Source organism: Phoca vitulina, unplaced genomic scaffold, assembly GCF_004348235.1.
Source record: "Phoca vitulina isolate PV1807 unplaced genomic scaffold, GSC_HSeal_1.0 scaffold44, whole genome shotgun sequence".
Classification (NCBI taxonomy): domain Eukaryota; kingdom Metazoa; phylum Chordata; class Mammalia; order Carnivora; family Phocidae; genus Phoca; species Phoca vitulina.
The window spans coordinates 13,504,483-13,529,329 of record NW_022589747.1 but is presented as its reverse complement, the minus strand read 5'-3'; the positions used below and the strand labels follow the sequence as shown (position 1 = coordinate 13,529,329).

Here is a 24,847-nt window from a genome sequence, read left to right as displayed (position 1 = left end):
ATACTGAAAGATTCCCAGGTGTCTGTTTTCCCTTTTTTTCCAGTGATTTTGTTTCTGTATTTCTTTGCTAGTGGAAGAACAGATTCACTTTTCGGAAGAACATTTATGGAGAGATGGCAAAGCAAGATGCTCTGGTTGAAGACCAAAGGAAGAGCCACCCCCTCCGGTCGGGGCTACTGGGAGCCCCAAGGGCAAGGGCTCTGGATCCCCTGGGTGGTGCTTTAGAGTGCAGATTTTGGCCTACTGTCTGGAATCTGCTTTTCTAACAAGCTCCCCAGGTGATTCTGTCCACAATTTGAGATAGGCTACTAGAGTTGGCCAAAACAACCCACGTAAGAAAGAAGCTTGCGTGGTTCAGCATCAGCTGGTAAATTGTAGGGATTTTTAATTGGAAGAATTTTTTTCTTTGTTTTCTCTTGATATCGCAGCAGATACTGAGATCCCTGCCTTAAATGCAAAAGAAACAAACAACAGATTAAAAACACTGTTTTTCCCATCCACTTAATGAAGCTTCTGTCTACCGGTGCCGGCTGGAAATGCCCTTAATGAGGGAACCAAAGTGTTCCTGACCTGTGCACTTGCTTCCGCCATCTTGGATGTGATTTTCTGGAGCGCTGGGGGAGAGCAGATATCCAATTTTACCAACTCAAGTTCCTCTGGTTGGGTTGTTCTAGATTCCATTCTTTTTGCTTCCCTTAGGGATTTTAGTGGGCAACAGAATCGAACAACAAATACAGCATTAGGGAAGAAAAGGCTACACCAGGAAGCCTGAGTTTTCTTTTTGGTGGCTTGTAAGTCCCTTGATTTGTAAGACTGAACGGATCTAGGAGTCGAGTCGTTGTTCCCGATGAAGAACAAATCCATCTGGAGAACTCTTCGCTGCCACCAACAATGCCCTAAAGACAGCAATGTCACAGAGTTCTATGGGCAACATAAGCTGATACCCTACTTGGTTACTTTCCTTAAAATGTCAAGAAGCTGAGCCCAATGAGGCTGCTGCCTGATGTCTAAGTGTAGACGAGACATTCTCTTACCATGAAGGCAAACTTGTAACACAAATCAGTTGTACCATGGCCCTTCCCCACCCCCATTCTGCTCAGACCTCTCACCTCCCTTCCAGCAAACTCCATGTCTCTGTTCCTTATAACGACTCATGTCTCACACTCAAATTGGCATCTTTATCTTCAAACACACATTTGCACTTTGTATCAGCAGGCTTTCCAAAATGTTTTGCCTGCAGCGGGACAGAGGTACAACTGTACATGCTTTCCCAGGAGCTGAACGATTCATCACTGAGCAGACACTTCCAAATTAGCCTCTGTTGCCAGGTGCCTTCTCAAGAGCAAAGCGTCAGAGGGCACCCCTGTATGAGTGAGGAGTCAGAAGGAAACAGGCTGGCCCATCCATACAACTGATTCTGTTACGTTCAGGGCTTGGAAGGAGCACCTAAGATTGAGTCATCCGTAGTACTCGCTAGCAACATAAACTCGGGAAGGTCAAGCTGTGTGAACTTCCGAGAACAAGGTCAATATGTATAACATGGCAATGGTATTGTCTATCCATGCGGTTATCTTGGAAAGCTAATTCATCCATATTAAATGGAAGTACAGTGGGCACTGCGTTTTCCTCCCTTTGTCGCCTGGCGTCTTGCCGCCGGGCATCCAGCGGCCCCACCTCTGTCCCTCCCTCTGCTCCACCAGGCACAACCCTTGCTGGTGTCTCCTTGAGCCTCCGAACTGCAAAGCTGTGCAGAGTGGAGAAGGATTGTCCTCTTCCCTGGTGGCATCCCAAGACAGGATAATTTGGTCCCCAGTGTGTGGATGTAGAGAAACAGCTTTTATTATTTAGTAAATAATTGTAGTAAAATATACCTGGCATAAAATTTGCCATTTTAACCATTTTAAGGTGTACATTCCGTGGCATTAAGTACCTTTGCGATGTCCAACCACCACCACTACCTACTTCTAGAACTTTTCATCATCCTCTCCAGAAACCTCGTACCTGTCAGCAGTGACTCCCCATTCTCTACCCCCAGGCCCTGGCGACCACTAATGTGCTTTCTGTGTCTACGGATTCGCCTATTCTGCACATTTCTTATATATGGAATTATACAGTATACGGCCTTTGGCATCTGGCTTCTTGCATTTAGCATCACAGGTTGCCTTTTCTGTTTGTACTTGGTGCCCTCTGTCTCCCTAGGACCAGGCTTGCACCAGGGGACAGGGCTAAGGATGAATTTGAATAGCCATTACCATGCTGCTCTTTTCAGGATTCCAGGCACTTTAATGCCTTTCCAGGCACTTTCAGTGAGAAGCCCTCTCCCGGTTCCTTCTCCTTGTCATGTGTGCTCAACCTTCTGTAAATGTATTTCTACGAGGCTCCTCCAGTTGCCAGACACGCCCAGAGGTGTGTAAGCATCGGCAGTTGAGTAATAGCTTGTACTCCTTCCCCGTCGGCTGTCAAACCCAAACCACCAGTTTGCCAACCGTGCCCACATTTGTCTGAGCCCCAGAAAGTCCAAGGAATTGCTGAAGTTGAGATCCCAGCTGGAGTGATTATATTAGTGCGATGTTATACTTTGTGTTACCAAAAGTGAACGCTTCCTGTAGTACTTGAATGCCATTTTGTTTTCTGTGATCCTAAGATGTTTCAAATAGCTTGGAGGTATAAAACACATCTGTGTATCTCCAGAATCTTTTGTGGACTTGCCCTTCAGATGCACATATGCATGCTGCTTTCCCTTTTTCCATTCCCCAGCCTTGGAAGTAGTCTCATGTAGATCCCAGCCAGTGTAATTCTGATACTTCTGGTGGTGTGGGCTCTATTATGTGTGAGATTTCCTGAGGAAACCCTTCACAGAGATTCAAAAGAAGAAATTTTTTCTAATTTACAGTTGATATATATAAAACTGAACAAATGGAGAAATGGAGATTCTTGGTTACTCCTTTGTCATATTAAATTATTTATTTGGGAGGTTTTGAGCCACTGATTTTGCCATGGTGTTCTCTCTAGGAAATTCAGAGTTTGCTGGAATTTTGTTTTGTGTTTCTTTTTTAAAATTTGTAAGTTTAAAAAAACTGTTAAATGCCCTAATGTAACTTTCTATGCATCTCTTTTTCTTTCATAGCTACTGGTATTGTAGTTACATTTTACATTTACCATTGGTCTATATAGTGTATAGTAACCAGACAGAGAGGAAACAATCATAAAGGAATATAATTACCAAGGAAGAAAGTAAAAGTCTTTAATCATAGGGCACCTGGGTGGCTCAGTCGGTTGAGCTTTCAGCTCAGGTCATGATCCCGGGGTCCTGGGATCGAGCCCCGCATCCAGCTCCCTGCTCAGCGGGAATCCTGCTTCTCCTTCTCCCACTCCCCCTGCTTGTGTTCCTGCTCTTGCTGTCTCTCTCTGTGTCAAATAAATAAATAAAATAAAATTACATAAATAAAAAAAATCTTTAATTTTCCATACATAGGGTCAGGGTTTCACCCCTAAAAATCTTCATTTTATTCGCATTCTCTATAGTTAAATATCTTTGGAACCTTCCTACCTTTGTGTCTGTATCTCAGTATGCTTTATACAATGAGGTCTTTAGACGCTCCGCTTTACCACTTTTTTTTTTTACTTTTGTTTACATATTGTTATGTACATGGCTTTGGTGTTCTTTAGACCAAAGTTACATTCTTGTATCACTCCCTCTTGCTTTTCTTTGCACCCAGTTCATACCTGGACATATTTTATCATCCACCATTTTTTGCTTGCAGATGCCAAATTAGTGTATGTAACTCAAAGAGGTTTCATTTAGGTTAATTTAATGCCTTTCCAGGCAAGCTTCAGATTATGGGAAAGAAATAGCCAAACAATGTGAACGCACCAACATAAAGGAACGAAGACATATTTGGAACTGTGTCTCATTAGTAGGTTAGGGTCTGCTGCACCTACCCATCTGCCAATATCTGTCTGCCAATATTCCCCAGTCTATTCCTGTTTCTAAATGCCGATTTAGATAAATGCTTTTCTAACCAAAATGAAACAGTATGGTATTTAAGTCAACCATGAAAATAAGCACTGACAGGTGTGCTCTCCACCTGAAAGGAAGCAGGACAGGCTTGATTTGAATCAGGCAGGAGGCCAGATGCAATCAGATTCCCGAAATCTGTAAACTCCACCAAAGGAGAGATCAAACCCCATTCCCCCAGGACCCTCCAGATTGCGGGAGATCCTGGTAGGTCAGAATTGAGCAGGGCTCCCAAATCTTCAATAAAATGTGATTTTGTACAATAGGAATGGACGGGTGACAAAACCAGGCCATTCTCTTAAGGTTCCAATACATGGGATGACTGGGTACTTTTTCTAGAGAGACTTAATTTCTTAGAGCATTTTTAGGTTTGCAGCAGAATGGAGCAGAAGCTTCAGAGAGTTTCCATTGACTGGGTATTTTTGTGGCCCTGTCTCATACACACTACCTCTACCTCTGGAGTCCCAGAGCACCCTGGACTTCCATGTAAGGCAGGACACACACTGCACCGAGTACTTGAATAGACCTAGAGTAATTCACCAACCCAGTGAGCACTTGCCGTCCCAACCTGTCCAACATGGAAGCTCTACAAGGGACCTGAGAGCACAGATTGGTATTTGGTGCCCCCGGGAGCTGTCAAGCTACCATTTCACCGATACAAGTGTGCCTGGCTTTGAACAAACCCAATTAAAAAAATAATAATAATAATAAACAAACCCGATTATAAATTTAAAATCTGACTTAACACCAGAGGCTAATTGGGAGTGATCTTCGCACCACTTTCAAAAGATAGGCTCTCCACCTTCTCTAAGTTCGAAAATCATTCAAACTTCCCAGACCCCCCGTTGCAGGCAGTCCATTCTCCACGTTGTCCTTCAGCAATATCACCTGAGCCATGCTGTGTCATCTGGACGTTTCTCACATTCCAAATCGTAATATCCTCTCTTCCTTCCTTTCGAGGAATGACCCTCCCTCTCTCGAACCCTCTCTGCTCTCGTTCCACAACCTCCACGGACACTGCCTTGGCCTCTCTGACCCAACAGAAAACCCCCGTCTTGATTCCCTGGGTCCTTCTGGTCTACCATCAGCAGAACTCTTTAACAGTTACCCCCAGAATCGATTGTTTTTTATGAGTTAATCTTAACTCCAGAAATAGACTATGAACTCCTTGAAGGCAGGATTGTCTCCTTAAATCCTGTATATCCCTAGGCACAGTACTAGTGCATTGCTGATGTTCAATAAATTTAACAAAACGATTCTTAAATTTACAGAGTCACTGCTTGATTTTCTTACCAAGTTCTCTGGGTGTCCTCAATATATGGTTCAATGTGCACATGCTTCTCAAGAACCTATTTGTTGTGTGAAGGCAGGTAATGCAATATTCCACTTTACAGAACCAGTAGATGTTTTCTAAAGGAGCATTTTTTAAAAGATTTTATTTATTTATTTGACAGAGAGAGAGAGAGAGATCGTACAAGCAGGGGGAGTAGAAGGCAGAGGGAGAAGCAGGCTCCCTGCCAAGCAAGGAGCCTGATGCAGGACTCGATCCCAGGATTCTGGGATCATGACGTGAGCCAAAGGCAGACACTTGACTGACTGAGCCACCCAGGTGTCCTTAAAGGAGCATTAAAAAAAAAAAAAAAATAGGAACTAGTTTAATGTTACAAACATTACTGTTGAAAATGTTGACTAATTCTAGGTAAGGGAGAAGCAGGAAAACATTTCAGCCAAGGCCTACAGGTTCAACACTGATCCTTATATTTGTTGGTAAGTTTGTTGGAAAGCTTTTAGACTGAGATTCGGGAGAAGAAGGAAGTGAACTTGTAACAGTAATTTTCTCTACATCCTTCTTTGGCCCAACTAACAGTCTTGCTGCTGCAGAAATTGTCCAATAGTAGATGGGCATATGAGAACAAATTTAGCGTGTTCAGTGTTAAGAAGCTGGTCTTACTTTTCAACTAACAAGGAAATCTTACAAAGATGATTTCATTCTCTCCGTTCCTGGCCTGTTTTTGACGTGCTAACATGTCTAGTTACCACTGTAGGGTTCACAGTAGCCTACTTGTACCCTTCCAGTTTGGAGGTGGAGGGTGAGGGGGCCCTGTCTCTTTGATCAGCAGGCAAAATATTCAGACTCAGACTTTTGTCTCTGCAAAACCGAGAAGCATGTACCATGTTTAAGGAAAAAAAAAAAAAAAAAAAAAAAAACCACCAAAAGTGTAGAAACTCGAAACTAACATGTCTAAGCAAATTGGCGCGGTCTGAAGTAGCAGGTGGCGGAGACGGCACTGATGGGACTCTTGAGCAAAAGCAGATTGCAAACAGTTTAGTTTCTGTTCTTAACTCCAGTTGGGCATGTGCCAAAAGAATTAAAGGGGTTGAACTTTTACACTCGAGAGGCAATCTTGAAAGCCTCAGTGTCTTTCCCAAGCCAGTGCGGGACGGGAGAGAGAGAGAGAGAAAGCAGGTAAACGTTACTCCGTTCTGGCACAGCCCCGGCTGCCATCGCTCCATACCCTTGAAAGCCACGCCTGATGGGAGCCAGGCTGGGCCTCTCCAAATTTTAAAATCTCCCCCACGAAGCGCCTCTTTTCTCCCAGCGCCCCCACCGCCCCCCGCAACCTCCGCCCCGAAGAGATGAGGGCGGGAGAGCAAACTCCTTCTGCTCGCACAGAGCAAGCTGTCAGAGACCCCGCCAGATGTGGTCGTGTGTGTTTCAACTGCACGTTCCCTTTCTCTCCTTGTAGCTACCTCATCCCTGAACTCCCAGCTCCAGCAGCTCCAGCAGCTCCAGCAGCTCCAGCCGCCGCCGCCGCCGCCGCCGCCGCCCGGGCCGCAGGCGCCCCCGCAGCCCCCGCAGCCGCAGCCCCAGCCCGCCCCGCCCCAGCAGCCGCCGCCTCCCGCCTCCCAGCAGCCGCCGGCTCCGCCAGCTCAGCCCCCGCAGCCTCAGCCCCACCCCCACCCCCAGAGCCAGAGCCAGAACCAGAACCAGAACCAACCGTCTCCAACTCAGCAGAGTGCAAGCCCCCCTCAGAAACGCAGCCAGTCTCCGGGACATGGCCTTCCGTCGCCGCTCACGCCACCCAATCCTCTGCAGGTATGCTCCCCGCCCCGCCCCGCGAGCCCCGGGGACCTGCCCTCGGGGCTGGCGCCGTCCCCCCACCATTCCCCTGCCGCCCCCCCCGCCCCCGCACCGAGGCCCAGGGCCCGCAAAACTTAGCGGCCCGGGCTGCAGCGCCTCATTCAAACTGATCTCTCAGACCCAGGGAGGAGGAAGCGAATAGCAGGCAGCTGGGGATGCATGTAAACGAAACAAATAGAAGCCCATTGATGTTGTCCTCCAATGGATAAATGTTTTCTGTTTCCTCCTGTGAGAGGCCAGCCCTGGAAGTGCACTTGTAGCCTGTAATAATTCCATTTTATGATACTTTCTGAAGGCAGCAAAGATAGCATCCAATTAAAATTATTACTAGCACAGTTTTGTAGCCCCGTGGAGAACTGCATCTCCTGTCCATGAGGCATGGTGGTTATTTCTCTATATTATGAATACAACAGTGTCTTACCTTAAGTACTTTGTGCTCTTTTGTTTCTATTTTTCTAAAGACTCTCTGGGGTTAGGAGGGTAAAGAAATTCAGCCCCAGTCTGTGTCCCAGATTCCAACCATTCCAACCATGGACCAACAAGCACTCTAAAACGATGCACAGAGCCACAACAAATCCGCATCTTTATAAAATAATAAAGCTTCCGTACATTTCCTTTATTACCTTGAGGCTGAGGGAATCAAAAAAATAGATATTCAGGCTAATTATGAAAGCTGATCTTTACTCTCCCCTCACTCAGGAATACATAACTTTGAAGTTCAGAGAGCTATTCCTAACATAGATGCCTTTAAAATAAATTAGCTTCAAAACATAATGACCGCCATGTCAACACCTCAGATCCAGAAATGAATAGCTCAGGTTTTGCCTTACATAAGGCTGGGTTCCCCAGTGAGATGACAGATGATTTAGTACAAAGTGAGCAGCCTAGGCACTCATTTCAAATGCCAACTCAGCCCCCTCCTTGATCCTCGCTCGTGGGGCACGCGCAGCCCTCCCCTACCTGAGGGGGACAGTCGTAATGCATCCTTAGGTCCTCAACAGCAAAGTGTGCAAGGTCACGCTGGAATGACACACGGACAGAAAGGCAAATGGATTAGAGACTTAGTATTTTAGAACTCACTTTGTTTGTTGTCCCTTAACTTTGTTCCTGTGAACTTGAATTCTCAATGGTGGCCCAAAGTTTTCTTGGAAATGAAAGCATTTGAGTGAGATGAGTAATTGCGTTTTCCCTGGCACTTGGGTCATGGCTACTTTCAACGTGAACGTTCTCTTGAGTCGGGTTTGAAGATGTATTTTTAAAAATCTTACCAGTGTGATGCAGCGTAATACCTTTGACCGGGACTGACATGAACACACGCTATAAAAGTCTTCGGTGGGCATTGACATCTACAGAGAAAATAGGTACGATCAGACTTCCAAGATGCAGGATTGTAGCCATCCTAATGTTTTTAGCATTCGGAATTCAACTCTATTATTCCAAAGAATGAGTTTAATACTTTTTAGGAGCAGTTAAATTAGACGGACCTATACACCATCCGGTCAAACACTTCCTCTACCTGAGCCACCAAATGGGTGAAATAAAGAAAAAACTTGTCCTGCTCTGAGGGATGAGGTTACTTAGCTCGGTCCTCAGTTGTCTTACAGAGTCCAGTGTTTCTTATAGTGGAGTGAAACTTCGAGCTCTGTGGATATCAGTCTTTTCTGAACACTGTCAACATCTTATAAATCTCTGTTGGCCAGTGAAAGCCAGGTATAGACAGCCCATTTGAATGGCTCTTGACAGGACTTGTGGATGAGGTGATCAGTCTCCCCCATGGAAATAAATTCTATTAGGAGAATTTCCAAAAGTTGTCCTAATGGTTTCCTATGAAAGTCCAGGGGATACATTTCGTGTGGCATTATTTTTGCAAGAAGGCTCGGAGCCACATTTCATTCCTTATAACCTTGAGAGAATAATTCTAATTTTTTGTTCTTGGGGTTTTAACTTAATACTCTAACTTCTGTGGATCTAATGGATGACCACTGAAAGAATGATTCAGCAGAGCTTTTAAAAATGTTACCGAGTAGCTAGAGAACTAATTTTGAATAAATATATATCAGTAGGAATAAAAGGATTTTTTTTTTCCCTTCACGATAGACATGTGTAAAATAAATGGAGAATTCCATGGTTTTGAAATACTGTTTTTTTTTTTCCTACACTAGTTGAAAGGTTTTTGAGTTTGTGGAACATGAAAGTTTGAACTTTTTAAAAAGAAAACTTTAAAAGGACCTGCAAAGATATTTAACTCTCAAAGGTAATGATCTTTATGAACCAGAATAAGGTGTTTTGTTTGAAGATTATTAAAGGGAACAAAGATCAACTAAATTCATATATGACAGTTTACATTCTAGTTTACGATTCTTTATTTTCACGTGGGCTTTGTCCTTCCACATGTTTCAAACTCTGCTTGAGAGAGTTAAGAACAATGCAACTTAGGTTGTCAGAGAAAACCAGTAATTCGGAAGGTTTAAAACAAACAAACAAACAATTTTGAAGGATAATAATTACTTCTACAATGTGCAGAAGCTGTCGTAGCTTCAGAAAAAAATAAATAAATAAAAGTGGCTTGTGTGGGTCTCACTGGGTGAGGTCGTTTCTCGAGATGAAAAAAAAGATGAAGACCACTGGCAGGCCGTATCACTCTAGACTGAAATTCTCCAAATAGTTCTTGTCCGGTTTTTCTCTAAGACTGCAATATAAGTTTTTCACCCTTTTACTCAAGTCCATGAAATTGACTTCATTTACAAAACCCGGTTGTTGCTTCAAGACAGATAGGAGTCTCGAGGATGATCACTTCAGAGAACTAATTTTGATTGCTCAGGGTTATAGGTGAGCAGTTGTCCAGCATGAGCACCAGAAGCTGGCCCCCGGAGAGCTGTCTTTAGAATCTTCATTCAGACTCAAGAGCTACCCACCCACAAATTCATTCTCAGGAGGGATGAGGAGAGAATTTATACTTCTCAGTATAAATAAGAAAAACAGACTTGGATTTACAAAACACATCGGTGGGTTGAATTTAATCCGCAGATTCCAGGATAAATATCAATCCATACTTCATACTTTTGTCCTAACCCACTGGCCACGGGCTGTGCCAGAATCTAAAACTAGAAATACAGAATGTGTTGGGTAGGAGCAGATCAGAAACATAAACAGAAGCAACTTTTGGGGGAGAAAACATAGGGTCTCATTCCTAGATAGAAAAAACAATGTTTAATTCTAATTTGAATATACAATTTTGATCTGGATAAAGACCCTAAAGAAATACCTCCTTTCCCTGACCTTTGAGATGGCTTGTCTTGAGCCCATTCCTTGGGAGTTTTTATTTGCCCTAGGGAAATTATAAACATTGTATAAAAGCCCTGGGGCATGCATGTTCCTTCATCAGTGATCTGGAGATGAGCCGGACATGGTTGGAGACTAGTCATGGTGCCACAGGGCTTCGAGGTCTCATTCTCGTTCTGACTCTTCTTCCAACTAACTAGCTGACCACTTTGGACAAGTCACTTTAGCTCTTTGGACTTCATTTTCTCGTCTGTTAAATCTGTGGTCTAGATAATTTTTAAGATCCCTTTCAGGCCCATGAGTCTATGTAAATGTTGGTAGGCCTCTGTATTGGCCACTGAAAACTCGATGGTCCTCAGGATTCTCTGGGTATTCTTCAAGGTCAGGTTAATTTCTTCCCACTCAGCTGGGTGGCAGAGTGGAAAGAGAGTGGGGACAAACATAAGTGGGATAATGATAGCAGAAGCAGATTTTATCTTAGCCAGAGAGTCCAAATTAAACTCAAGTTTTTATCCTCAGAGAGTCACCACTGTAAACTCTGGTCCCAGATTGCTTTTCCACACCTATGCATTAGAGAAGCTTAAGAAACCAAATGCTGCATTTAACCTTGGCCTTCCTCATGCCATCTTGCATGGCAGGAGACAGGATAATCTTTTCCTTTTCTTGTTGTATTGCACATTTTAATAAGTAACAGAGGGAGAGAGAGATCAGTGGAAGCAGTTAGGGGAGGGAAAGTTATCTGTGCTTGGATGAGGAATGAGGGGCACGGTCACCTCCTCAGAGGTGAAGTTGCTCGAAAGATAGTGTAAAATTGTTCTCGACCGTGTGCATTTGCCAAGGTAAAGGTCTTGTTACCACTCAGGCATCTGGCAGTAAAACCGCGTCCAAATTCCACCTCTGCTATGCAGCGGACCCAGCCTCCTGATCTTCTCGTAAGTTCCAAAGTGTGTTGAGTTACAGAGAGGATGGTACATCATCCCATTTTAAGACAAAGAGCCCAACCCTTTGGGAAGCAGTTAGACAAACATGACTTTCATCTTTTTTAAAGCAAATGGTCTCCAAGGGGGGACTTCTTCCTATAGAAAGGCTCAGAATAATGCTCTATGTTAACTAACTGGAATTAAAATAAAAACTTAAAAAAAAAAGAAAAGAAAAGCTCAGTGCCCTGGGCCACTCTCCTTTTTCTCTAGCAGTTAGTCTTAATTTAGCATGGAATTAGTCAAAACTTTGTGGGTCTAAGTTTTTTCATCTCTAAGGACGGGGGGTAAAATTAAACACTTTCTCGAGCTCCGTCTTCCACTTTATTTGCAGTTTTATATTAAAACCTCTGAAACTGTGTTGGGTGACCCATGCAGGTGCAGGGCAAAAACAATCTTTTTTCTCTCCTTATCCCAGCTTCTCAGGCCGGGGCCCATAAATTAGACTAACAAAAGACAGACTAACAGGAGGAAAACAAATAGGAGTTTATTAACTTGGGCATCACACATGCGAGCACTCAGTGATGAGTAACTCAAAGGGGGTGGGTTTACATAGCATTTTAACAAAAGAACGATACATTGGTAGAGAAGTGACAAAGGAGAAGGACTTGGAGCTTCTAGGGGTGGCAAATTGTGGGAAGACAAATATGGGGAATTTATTTATTTATTTATTTTTTAAGATTTATCTATGTTAGAGAAAAAGAGAGAAAATGTGAGTGCGTGCACATGATGGGGAGGGACAGAGGGAGAGGGAGAGAGAGTCTTAAGCAGACTCTGCACTGAGCGTGGAGCCTGGAGCCCAAAGCTGGACACGGGGCTCCATCTCATGACCCTGAGATCATGACCCTGAGATCATGACCTGAGCGGAAACCAAGAGTCGGACGCTTCACCGACTACGCCACCCAGGTGCCCCGATACTGGGAATTTCATAGGAAGTAAAGGCTAATCTCAGCAAGATCTGTTATCGATTCCTCTCATGCTGAAAAGGGTTTCGAGTTGTTCCCAGTCACCAACTGCTGTCCTTCTTGGTAGAAAGGGGAGGGAGGGACATTTTAGCACATCTGTGTCCTGCTTTTGGCAAATAAGGGAATGTCAGAGAGCTTCTCTTATATCTACTTTTCGATTGTCTTCAACTCAAAATAATCCTCATGCTGAAGTGACACCTTGTGGGGCGGCATATTCTGCTACCCTTTGTAGTTATAGTCATATAACCCCTTTCTGGCCTTGGTGATTCTAAGAGAGCTCAGACATCTCCTTGCCCACATGAGGCTGAATCACAGTGTAGAATTCTCTAGCCTGGACCAAGACTAAGGTGAGGCAAGGGATGCACTCAGATGCAAAACTCAAGGTGCCCCCTAAAGTGCAATTGTCAAGATAGATAATAGTTTTTTAAAGATTTTTTAAAATTTATTTATTTGAGAGAGAGAGAGAAAGTAGAGCGAGCAAGAGAGAACATGAGTGGGAGGGGAGGGGCAGAGGGAAAGGGAGAAGCAGGCTTCCTGCTGAGCAGGGAGGCAGATGCGGGGCTCGATCCCAGGACCCTGAGATCATGATCTGAGCCAAAGGCAGACGCTTAACCGACTGAGCCACCCAGGCACCCTGATGATAATATTTTAATGCAGTATTTTAAAAAATCAAAATGAATGCCAAAATCCATGATGCACTGAATATCAAAGTTTTGGATATAGGATCAATAACAACTGGAGTCATACTGGAGTCTGAGACGAGGAAAATCAGCAATACTGATTTTGTTGATCATGAATTTTTTGCATTCATTTTGATTTTTTAAAATATCACATTAGATGTTGTTCATCTTGATGACTGTGTTTGGGGGCAAACAAATTTTGTGCTTGAGATGACTTCTTCACTTCCCTCACCCTCAACCCCCACTGTTAGGGTACCAGCTGCGTAAATGATTTAGTTGGCAGATATCCTCCAAGGCCAGTGACATTGTGTCCACTGTAAATTCCATCCAGGTCTTGGATCCCACTTTCCAGTTGAACTTGGCAATTGCACCAAATTTTGCACAGTAGAAAGGCAAGTGTGTGTTGGAGAGTGGATCGGAGCAGAGGGGTGTGATGGAAATCCATCCTCAATAAACTGTGTATGCACGGGTCTAATAAACCAATCATTGATTGGATTGAAATGTTTTTAATTTGGTTGACATTTTTCACTGAACTGATTTATGGTTTTATGAAAACAAGTAAGTTTGGTGACAATGGACAAAGTATCACTGTGCAGGCACCATTCTCCCAGAGCGACTCAGGCTGTAAGGAGCTTTCAAAACCGGGAAGAGTCCATGCAGTATGAGTAAAGCTTCCTCTTGGGCTAAAGAACCAAAAGAAAATTCATTACTCTGGAGGAGAAAAATCCACCCAAACCCAGAGAATTATCATGGAGATTAAATATAACGTACTGATGGAAATGCGTTATAGGCTATAAATACGTAAAGCAAATGTTGATTATACTACAGATAAGAAAGAGCATGAGTTTATTTCTGTTTATACTACTGTCCAGTAAGTTGAAGGTTTCATTCATCAGCCACTCTTTCAGGAAGAGGTTGGGTGGGAAACAGGAGTCCCTTTACCCAACCGTACTTAGCACGGAATAAAATAAACAAAGCATGTTTATCCACATTCTCTGCAAGGGACAATTTTTCCTTTTATGAAAGAAAGAAAATCTCCTTAAAAAAAAAAAAACAAACCCTCAGTTCAACATTACTGACATTTCAAAGAATTTATTACAAGCATTTGAGATCCAGGAGGAACAACAAAGTTTATATTGCTTTGAAAGTGGCAGGGGGAAAATTAGTTTACCAAGAATATACTTATATAGTGCGGTGCTTCTTTGTCATTGTCTAGATTTACCATTTCTGGGTAGTGCTGTGTAGATTAGTCAAATCATGTAGAAAAGGGTTTAACAAAGCAGACAGCATGTTCACTGACTATGGAAGCTCACGTCAAGTAGCGATAGATAGCGAGGGTGCCAGACTCAAAGGGGGTGGAGAGATTATTGTTGCATTTGAACATGGCAAGTTATAACTTCCCCCGGAAAGCAGCCCGCTCTGAGCATGACAATGGGCAGATCCGTGGCTTGTCTGCAGTGAGCTCAGCAATGAGACTAGAGCCACACACGACGTCCAGTTCCATCCCTGTCTGTCCGATGGGGCTGATAAGCGAATCTCCAAGTCTAGTTCAGAATATTTCTGAAACCGTTTTGCCTCCGTGTGCATAGATGCAGGTTTTAGTGGAAATTTGAGGCACCCCAAATGTGCCGGCTGGCACTTCACTCTGAATGAGCAAAATACAGCCAGTCTTTATGCTGGGGCTTGCATGATCAAGCATTATTCCTCGTATTTGAGCCTCAATTCATTTCCCACAGGTTTGGGATACATTTTCCACAGGCTTTTAAATTGACTTCCACAGTATAGACTTGCAAGTGAATTTTCTCCAGGTTGTAGAGAAAGCACTTCTATCATGATCTGCAAACATTTATTGAGCGCCTGTGGTGTGCACGGTGGCCCCAGGGAAGGTTTGCAGAACAGACAATGTGGTGCCGTAGAGAACATGGTTTTTAGAAGCAGACAGACTTGAACTTGAATGAATGCTGGGCCCTTGGGGTCAGCCCATCCTTGGCCTCGATTTCCTCCTTGGCTGAAGGGATGATGTGAGGAGTAAATGAGATGACTTATGTGAGAGTTCCTGATAGATAGCTGGTACTGAAAAAATACCAGTATCCTGCCTGCCTTCTTTCCTTTCTTGACTACCGATACCATCATCTGAGGGGGACAGGAGACAAAAAGACCCCTCGAAGTTGAATAAAAAGCAAATATTCATGGGAATATAAAAATGCATGTGTCCACAATAGAACCATGCACTGCACACCACAGCAAAACCCATCTAAGCTAACATGAGGCTAATAATCACACACAAGTTTTGCAGAGTCCAGTCGGAGAACTGAGGAGGCTTTCTGAGGAGGGGAACATGGCAGAGGGAGGCTGAGGCACACACAGCAAGGGCAAGCCTGCACAAAGGCCTTGGAGAAGGTGAGGAGCAGGAAGAAAGAGAATTGTAACCATGTGCTCCTGTAATCTTAAAGAATTCTCACTCAACCCACAGAACGTCAGATTCTCCACCAATGTTATTAAGATCCAAAAATTATTTTTTTCCTTCTAAATTCCCAAAGTTGTGGGTTTTAGTATGTGGGTGAACAGGAAGAATCTTGGTGATCCCGATTCTGCCACTGTGTGACCTTGGGCAAGTCGCCGAATCTCAGGGCCTCCGTTGTGTCACTTAGTATATGAAAAGTTTGTATTAGACGATCTTACAGCTCTTTCCAGCTCCACATTCTATTTATGAAATAACACAAATAAGGTGGTTTGAATTCCATGGAAAGAAAGAACAATGTATGTACCACACCATAACCCACAACAAGTATGCAATACTCAAGAAAGACTCCTGATAATATGTGGCCAATATTTGCAGTGTGTTTTAAAATTTACAAAGTGCCTTTTACAGACAGCATTTCATGCATTGATCTCCTGGAATAACCATTATCATTTATCGACTCTATCTATGTCTCTTATACTTTCTGAATACTTTGGCCTCTCATTTCCTCCTCACAAGAGTCTAGAAGAGGCAAAAATTATCTTCGGTTCAGATCCAGGGAAGCAGACTGTCAGAAAGCTGAAGGAACTTCCTCAACATTACTGTCAGACTTCAGAGCATCTCCATTTATATTTTACTGCCTCTGCAATTGTTCATTTGGGTTGTTGGTGAGTAATATATTCTTATTCCCCTATTTGGCTGCCAGCATTTTCTAAGGCAAAATTTCCCAAAGTGTCTTCCACAAAACACCCAGGCCAAAGAAATTGCATTGAAAACAGCTTTTATGGTAGGTAGGTAGATGACAGATGGATGGATGGATGGATAGATGGATAGATTTGATGGATGGATAGATTGGATGGATGTGAATGGACAGAGAGATAGATGATGGATGGATGGATAGATAGATAGATTAGATAGATAGGTGATAGATAGATAGATGATAGGATGGATGGATAGATAGATAAGATGGATGGGTGGTTAGGTGGATGAATGGATAGAGAGAGAGAGAGAGGCAGATACCACACACGGCATGCCACTCCTAGATGTTTCTCAATGAATAGTAAGACACCAAAAGACACCAATGAATAGTAAGACACATCCTGCAGTAGAGATGTCTAGTCAACATTATTTAACCAAGAAATTCTCAAACTTATGTAACCACTGAACCTTTTTTTCCCCACATAACACTAATTAATATTCCATGGAAAATCCCTCAGCAACGACTCTAAGGCTTCCTTCTCTAAATTATCGCAGCATCCACACAACTAAAATAATCTTGCATTTTCTTACCTAGAACATCATGCAAAAATCCACAGACCAAATCCTATGGACTGGACAGTAAAGAAAACAAAGTATAAAAAAGTGAGGAAAGAAGGAAGAAAAAACTCAAAACCAAAGCAAGAGCAGGGAAAGCTGAAACCAAGGATGGTCCTTACAGTTGGCAATGAGAAAAACCAGTGGGTCAAAAAAATTAAGGGAAGGTCTGCCTGAGCTGCCGTTCAAGGCAGCTGAGGTCTTGGAGAGCTTCTCCTTCAGCTGGGCTTCCCCCCTTCCTCTTCTTCCCTGCCCATTATTGCTCCTGTTTACACAGCACTGTACCTGGAGTCGTGGCTCCCCATGCCAGGGCATGGAGAAGTGACAGCAGGGTACCCCTGGGCCCCGTGACCCCTGGCAGCCCCACGGAATCAACAGGACAGAGAGGGCATGCTCCCTCCTCGCCACAGCCCCTTCCTCCTGCCTTTTGACTGAGGAGTTTCCAGTGGTTAGGACATTTCCCCAATACCGTGACAACCGCCTTCTCAACCCATGGGTGTTAAGAGTGGTTGGAATCCAAACAACAGGTCAAGTCAGTCTGAAATCTGTATGGCAAGCCGGGTGTCAGTCCTCTAGAGTACCAGATGTCAAAACTCTCTGTCTGTGGGGCACTCTCTCTCAGTGGTAATGCTCCCATCCTGACTCTTTCCTTGTTTCCTATTTTAAAAAGAGAGAGGTAGTGCCTCGGAGACACTGGTGTTTTCCTTCTCTTTCATCCTCCTCTGTGGAGAACTAAATTGGGCATTCTGGCTTCAGTACAGAGATAAGACAGAGAAAGGCGCCATGTTGAGAACAGCAGTTGCAGAGTTCCTTCTTACATGTGTAAGAGGAATCCACATGGCAAAGTTTCGGGTGCTCTTTAGAGTGGCCGTCCACAGGAAGGGCACTTCCCAGTCCTTGGCCACTCAGTGGGGATACCTGTGAGGACACAGACGAACACAGTGGTGGGGGGAGCGCCCTGCATGTAGATGCCGACGGCTCTCTTCTGGAAACTAGTGGCTCTCATCTGAAAGCCCAGTTGGGCTCTGATCAATGCAACTTTCCAGCCCGACACATTTTGTCTGAACTGTTGTTTGACTGGGATCAACCATCACTTAGTTTTCTACACCAGAAGAAATGGAACTGTCATAAAAGAGAAGCCAAGTCAGGGAGCTCCTTCTTTTCTCAGCTGGGCTCCCTATCCTCCCCGAGGCTGGCCGCTCTTTCCAGAGTTGAGCTCTCTGTCGCTGCATTGTGGGGTTATGAATGTGGCATTTAGAGAACAAAGCAATGTTGAAGGGGTTCAGAGAGGAGAAGATTTCAGAGAAACCCTCTCACTTCCCCCCAAAGAAGCTCTCTTGAGTCCGGTTGTCTTGGAAACTTGTATGTTGTAAATCAAAGGGAAAGTCGTCATGTGCCTCTGTCTGAGGTTCTAAAAATTAACATTCCTTAGAGTAATAACCACCTCCAGTATTCTGCACCCCATGGAAGGAATTTGACCAATCCAGAGCTTAAAAGCCCAAGAGGCCTTGGAACCAACTTTGACAAGGCAGAAAGTTATTAAAGGCAGAAACTAAAAATGGGGTATTTTCCAAGCTCCCCCAGTGTAAATATCACCGTGAATACATTTTAAGCATCTTCAAGGCACAACTTGCATACCATTTTCATTGCTACTGAACTTCCTTAAATGATAAAGGAGGTATCTTCATACCAGAAAGGCAGACCTCCATGTAATCAAATATTTTCTGGGCCATGGGGGCCCATTATCTCACTGCCTTGTCTGACCTCCCTCCTTCTTCTTGGCTCACCCAAGCCATGTCACCTCCAAACAGCTGTGGCCATGCCCACACCATATTTTGTTCATTTCTTTGTATTATGTTCAACTCTTTGCTTTCTTTTTTAAGAGAAAATTTACAGACTCAGTGGCAGTGGTTCTCAGCATTAGCTGCATGTTGGGATCCCCTGTGGAGTTTTTTTCTTCAATACCAACAACTTGGTGAACCCAAGTGGGGCAAAGCATGGGCATCAGCATTTTTAAAGAAGCCCAAGTGATTCCAGCTTGGAGCCAGGGTTAAGGACAGCTACCTAGTGTCTTGTAAATAGGCTCCCAATTATTCATTTGTAAAAAAGCAAATTCCTACCTCTTATTTATACAAAATACTTTTTACATGACGTGTCAGTTGCAGGAGTTGGTGCTAACTTTACTTCTATGATATAATAAAACTAGGTCGGGCGCCTGGGTGGCTCAGATGGTTAAGCATCTGCCTTCGGCTCAGGTCATGATCCCAGGGTCCTGGGATCGAGTCCCACGTTGGGCTCCCTGCTCAGCGGGGAGCCTGCTTCTCCCTCTGCCTCTCTCTCTCTCTGTCTCTTATGAATAAATAAATAAAATCTTTAAAATAATAATAATAAAACTAGGTCTTCATTTCTAAGAAGACTGAGCCAGTGTTACTTCGACCCTCCCCCTCCCCCAGATTCACAGCCCATCAGGAAATGAAAACAGCCATAAATGTACTTTGTTATCCACTGGAGCCTCTCCCAGACTCTGAAGTTGGGTTATTAGCCAATATTTGCAGAAGAACCTCACACCTTGTGATTCACCTCCGAAACGCAGAATAGGAGAAATAAATAATCTTTTAACACCCTCTTGTTCCAAACAAGAACAACTATCTGCTACTGGTTGAGAGTTTATTAGATGCCCAGACTGCTGCTAGTTGGTGTCTCATCCAATCTATACCTGGGCTTCTCAGGCTTTTCTTTGCATATGAATTCCCCTAGGACCTTGATAAATGTAGACTTGGATTCAGTAGCTCTGGGGTAGAGGGCTCACCCCAGATTCTGCATTTCTAACCAGCTCAGGTGAGGCTGATGCGCCTGGCCCTCTGCCCACACCTTGAGTAGCAAAGCTCAACAAACCTTAGATGTCCCATTAGCTCACTTCACAGGCAAGGAAGTTAGGAATAAGGACCTCTAAGAGGCAAGATTCAAACCAAGGTCTCTCTGACATAAAACCTTGTCTACTGTGCTCATCTGCCTCTTTTTAGTCTTTTTTTTTTTCCATTGTGGGATTTCCATCTGTTTAAAGAGATCTCATTTAAATCACATAATGATTTCTAACTTGCAGATGAAGCTGAAGGTAATTGCACAGTTAGAAGAGAGACTTCACTGTCCCCTCTCTGTTCTTTCTTGTAGCTCCAGATCTCAATTTCAATCTTATCATTGCTCACGAACCAGAGACTCTGAAGTTAGGGGTGAGGGTGCAGCCACACATTCTTCCCTTTATTTGGTAAATCTACTAGTTTTGTTGGAACCGTTTCTACCCACTTCTGTGACCACTGAGAAATCAGAGCTGAAAAGTCAGTGGGTCTCATTCCAATTTTTAGGCCCTAGATGGCCTGGCTATATGACTATGAAGATCACCCCTTCCTGCATCCTCACCATCTGTTGTACGGCCATGGAATTGCACGTGAGACTGCTTCAGTGAGGGGTGAGGGAGGATTCTCCTACACCAGCATTTCAATACACTTCTTCAAGAGCAAAAGCCCCACATCAATGTAAAATGGGAACAAAGTCATCCTCCAAATGTAGAAGCCATGCAGAGTCAGAACATAGTTCTTTTTCCCTGATGAAAGATCCGATAGTGTGGTTTGTGAAAGCTCTTTCCCCTCTTCATCAGGAGTGTGGGAGCTGGGTACAAAATGACATTCATATTAAACAGCTTCTCTCTAGTCACGTCTAAAAAGTGGCCATTTCTGCTAGAATGGACAATTTGCTGTGTGACCATTGGGAGTGGTGCCATCATGGTGAAGCAATGTATTCTTCATAAAGTGCAAGAGAAGTCTTCAAGAACATCCACACCTTCTAGGTTCTTGGCATGTCATTTTGGACATCCTGTAAGTGGGCGTGTAGACCCAGTAACCCAGGCAAATCCTCAACACTTGCCCAATGTCTGCCTCTACCAGGTTGGATAGGTAGGTCTTACTGATTTGATGGCTTTAGGAAAAAATAATCTCATTAACATCTTCATCTTCAAAGAACAGAAGAAACCTAACAGAACTTGTACAAGTATCAGTCGCTAGCCTCAGGATACACAAATGAATGCAAGGATTGACCTAAAAGAAAACAAATTGGGGAAATAAGTTGGTAACTCCTGCCAACCCAAGTCCGATATGTGGACGGACGTGTATTTGCACCAAAGGGTTAGACTGTATGTGTATTATATAGACTTTTTTTTTTTTTTTAACAGTAAACACCTTTTTTACATGACCAAAGATAGGAGGGAGGAAGATTTATTTGTCTTTCCGGCTCTGATTTTCCTCAGCTAGAACTCTAGCTCCTTGCCCTCGAGCACGGAGCCATCTGCTCTTGAAGAGATGCACACGAGAAGCTTGCCCTGCTGGGAACACTCCTCCAGAAGACTGCTGATTTGGCCATTCTTTTTCCTTTCATCATATTTCTTCTGAATTTTGTTTGATTGGGTTTTTTTTTTGTTTCTTTGATTGTTTTTTGTTTTGTTTCTTTGTTTTCCTAGGCAGTCAGTTTGGCCCCCTTCTTGCAGCCCAGGGACAGTGCATAGTGGGGCTCCTACCACGGTCGGTGCGGGACGCTGCCAGTGAGCACGGAACAGTTCTTCACTGGTGCAGACCAGTTCATTGTTGGAAGCGTTGTAGACAACATTGGTAACCCTTATTTTGCACTTACGACCCTCAGAGTCCAGGGCAGGTCCCCCATGTTCAGCCTCAAGGCACGGGACTTCTTCTGGCCTCCCTGAGAAAGCAGACTGTGTGTATTTGAGTGGGGACCAATCTTTGTGTTGGCAGTGAGGCTTCCCAGCTCAAACTTCCATTTCTCATGGTAGGGCTTTCTCTCATCCCCGGTCTTGTCCGGAGAGATGCCTATCGCTCTCCACGCTGGCTGCAAAAGAGCTATTACGTAGCCTTTCAATCTCCCTAATTACATGTATGTGTGCTTCCTATTCGTGTGTATATATAGTTGCGTTTATTTGATATGTACATAGGCACATATTTATTTAAATTTTTTTAGGAACACCAACTCAGGGATTCTGTGAAGTGTCCACTTACAAGGTTATCCACGTAATCTGGGCAGATCAGCGGAGTGTGAGCACAAGGGGAGAAATGACATTGTCTGGGGTCTTCCATTCTTTCCTTTTCTGCCTGGGACGTTTTGGGGAGAATGACTAAGCAGTGCTGGAGATTATGAATTTGCTTAAGTGTGAACGGCTGATTGCCGCGCCGGCCCTCCCCGAAGGTGATTGACTGGGGCTGCAGGTCTTCACACCCGATGCCTGGATTTGACTCGGAAAGTCTGCCAAGTCTTTTACTCGGAAATTTATCTTAATTAGATCTGAAAGACCTGCCACAGCAGAATAGTCACACCGATTAAAATGAAAAACAGGAGAAATTACTGATCAAATTAATCATAATGTCGGGTTACAGCTGTAGGTCTGATGTAATTTGCCACTCCAGTGAGTTACATCGGCCCGGCCCGGGAAAGGGAGCTGGCTTTACGCTGATCCGTAACACCCGCCTGCTCCAGGCGCCCGGGCAGGAGGCTGCTTCCATTCATTTTCCTGGCTGGCTCTGACCTCCCTGCTGCAACGAGAAACAAATCAGACACCAAACAAATGGAGGGGGGGGGCGGCGGTGAGTGGGGAGGCAAAGGAGGAACATTCTCTTATCCAAGTGATGGTACTATTTCAAAATGGTGAGCTTTTAAAAGTTGGCTGGACAGGCTTGGGGCTTTGTAGCTTGTTGGGGGTTTTGCTTTTTCCACTTAACCTCATTTAGTTTTACTTGTGGTGACCTGACATTGACTAGATGCAGAGCGAGAATCAAAAGGTCAGAGGACAAAATCTTTGGCTCTAAGCAATGAGAAAAAAAAAAACCTTTAGAAAAATCTCCTTGCCAACATGGCCCTAGAACTGGGGCATGGATTGAACTAATCTGAAGTGTCACAACAGAAGGGGAAGAAACCTCAGTTGTTAATGCTGATTGTCCCCCATGAGGGTATGGTCCTGGAACTCTAATTTTTAAATAAACACCGCTTGATACCATACCATGTGTTAGGGCGGTTGGGGGGGGCGGGGGAGAGAAGTAGGTGAGTAGGTGGAGTGTACTAATTTTTTTAGGAAAACAATTCAGAGTCCAGATTCTTTTCAACACAGAGCCTTGATTCATTTTGTGTTTACAAAACACATCGCCCTATTCGCAATGCAAAGAAGGCGCCCTAAAGCACACCCCGGTCTAGGCTTCCCACCGGCAGTCCTCAGAAGTTAGAATTTAGGAGCAATGTAGGACTTCTCTCCAACCAGTTCTGCGTTATCGGGGAGCTATAGACACCTCACTTGGAGAGAACCCTTTTAAAACAGAGGTGACAGGAAAGTACAGAGAAAGGAAGCTTCCTTCCCAGTCAATGATGATCAGATGTCTCTGGAGCGGCAAGTTCTTCCTCTTCGACCATATGATGGTGGCCCAAATCCCATCTGGTCATCCCTAGACCAGATGCTCATACCTTTTCATTCCCAGTGTGACAAGGCCCCCATCCTCTCTTCATCCCACCAGGAATAAGTTGGGTACATTTTGTAAACGAGGGAGCTAGGCAGTCACAGGAGATAAGATGGCCTTGGCACTCAAGAGACTCTGCCTTCTGGACCTTTCTTTGGATTTGTATGAAATAGGTGGGGGGCGCCTGGGTGGCTCAGTCGTTAAGGGTCTGCCTTCGGCTCAGGTCACGATCCCAGGGTCCTGGGATCGAGCCCCGCATCGGGCTCCCTGCTCCGCGGGAAGCCTGCTTCTCCCTCTCCCACTCCCCCTGCTTATGTTCTCTCTCTGGCTGTGTCTCTCTCTGTCAAATAAATAAATAAAATCTTTTTAAAAAAGAGAAAATATAGGTGGGACAATGTGCCCAGATTGGGGAAGGTTATAATAACCACATTTTGCGTCGTTATTATATGGGCTTTGTATCTGGTTCATAACCAGAATTTTTAAAAGGAAATAATAAAAGAGAATAGAATATACCAGGGCATCATGTCACAGGTAGTAAAGCTATATGTTTTTTCTTGAAGCTTCTGTTTAAATTATATACATAAAGATAGATATAGTTGCATATAGAGAGACATATATATATATAGAGAGAGAGATTTGTCCATATGTGTGTGTGTGTGTGTATTTTGTATGTATGTATGTATGTGTTGGGTTGAGTTGTCAAGTGTATTTCTTACCATGGAACAAGGTCAGAAGAATTTGAAGAACCCTACCCTGAAAAATCTAGCTCTTCAGGGAGGCCAAAGTGGGAATTCTTAAACATAGAATAGCTCAGGAAGCAGGCTTATTGGTGTCCCAACATATTCAGTGTGACAATGGGCTCCTCAACACTGAACACCATCCCCAACAGTCAAAAAGGACCTAAACAGTTCTGCCACTCACCCCCCACCCTACCACATACACAGCATTGCAGGGAACTTCAACTTTACACTGCTGCCCCTGTGGTGGAAAACTCACATAAAATTCATATTTTAACAAACCTACTAAATGAGAAATGAAGTAACATATTAAAAACGGACAAAGCAGCCCCAGGGAAAGTGAAGAGGTCATTGGGTTCCTGGAGCATTTATCAAGGGGAAAACCCTGTCCCGAGAGCTACAAGGTGGGAGCTGGGTCTACAGGCTCGGGCCAGAAAACTCGTGGGCTGGAGAGCGCCACATCCAGAGTACCCAGAACCTCTCTTCAGTTCTCCTACCTGGTCTGACCCTGGGCAGAGCTGGCATCGTCCTCCCTGACCTGGTCTTCCTACTTCTGTTTTCTCCCTGATCCGATCCACTCTGCAAACCACGGCCAAGCTAAGCTGCCTCAAAGAACACTTTGTTCCATCACCCTCATGCTTAAGAAAAGCCCTCTTTGGGCCTTCTTAGCCTGGGCACTCTGGCCCTCCCCTCCACCGGGTCTCCCACTGACCCCCCCGCCCCAGGTGCCCTGTGCAGTCCTCCTCCCTGGCTCTGCTGGGAGGAGGC

General features: G+C 44.2%; 1 protein-coding gene and 1 pseudogene across 1 annotated transcript in view; one reads left to right on the top strand and one right to left on the bottom strand.

Moving 5' to 3' along the window:
- The window catches only part of LOC116648510 (POU domain, class 6, transcription factor 2-like), a 151,547-nt gene that overhangs the window by 26,204 nt on the left and 100,496 nt on the right, over positions 1-24,847 (top strand). Inside the window, exon 2 of the mRNA XM_032430507.1 lies at positions 6,766-7,115. Coding sequence (XP_032286398.1) covers positions 6,766-7,115 — 350 coding nt within the window. The remainder of the gene's footprint in view (positions 1-6,765; positions 7,116-24,847) is intronic.
- LOC116648498 lies at positions 21,077-22,404 on the bottom strand (annotated as a pseudogene).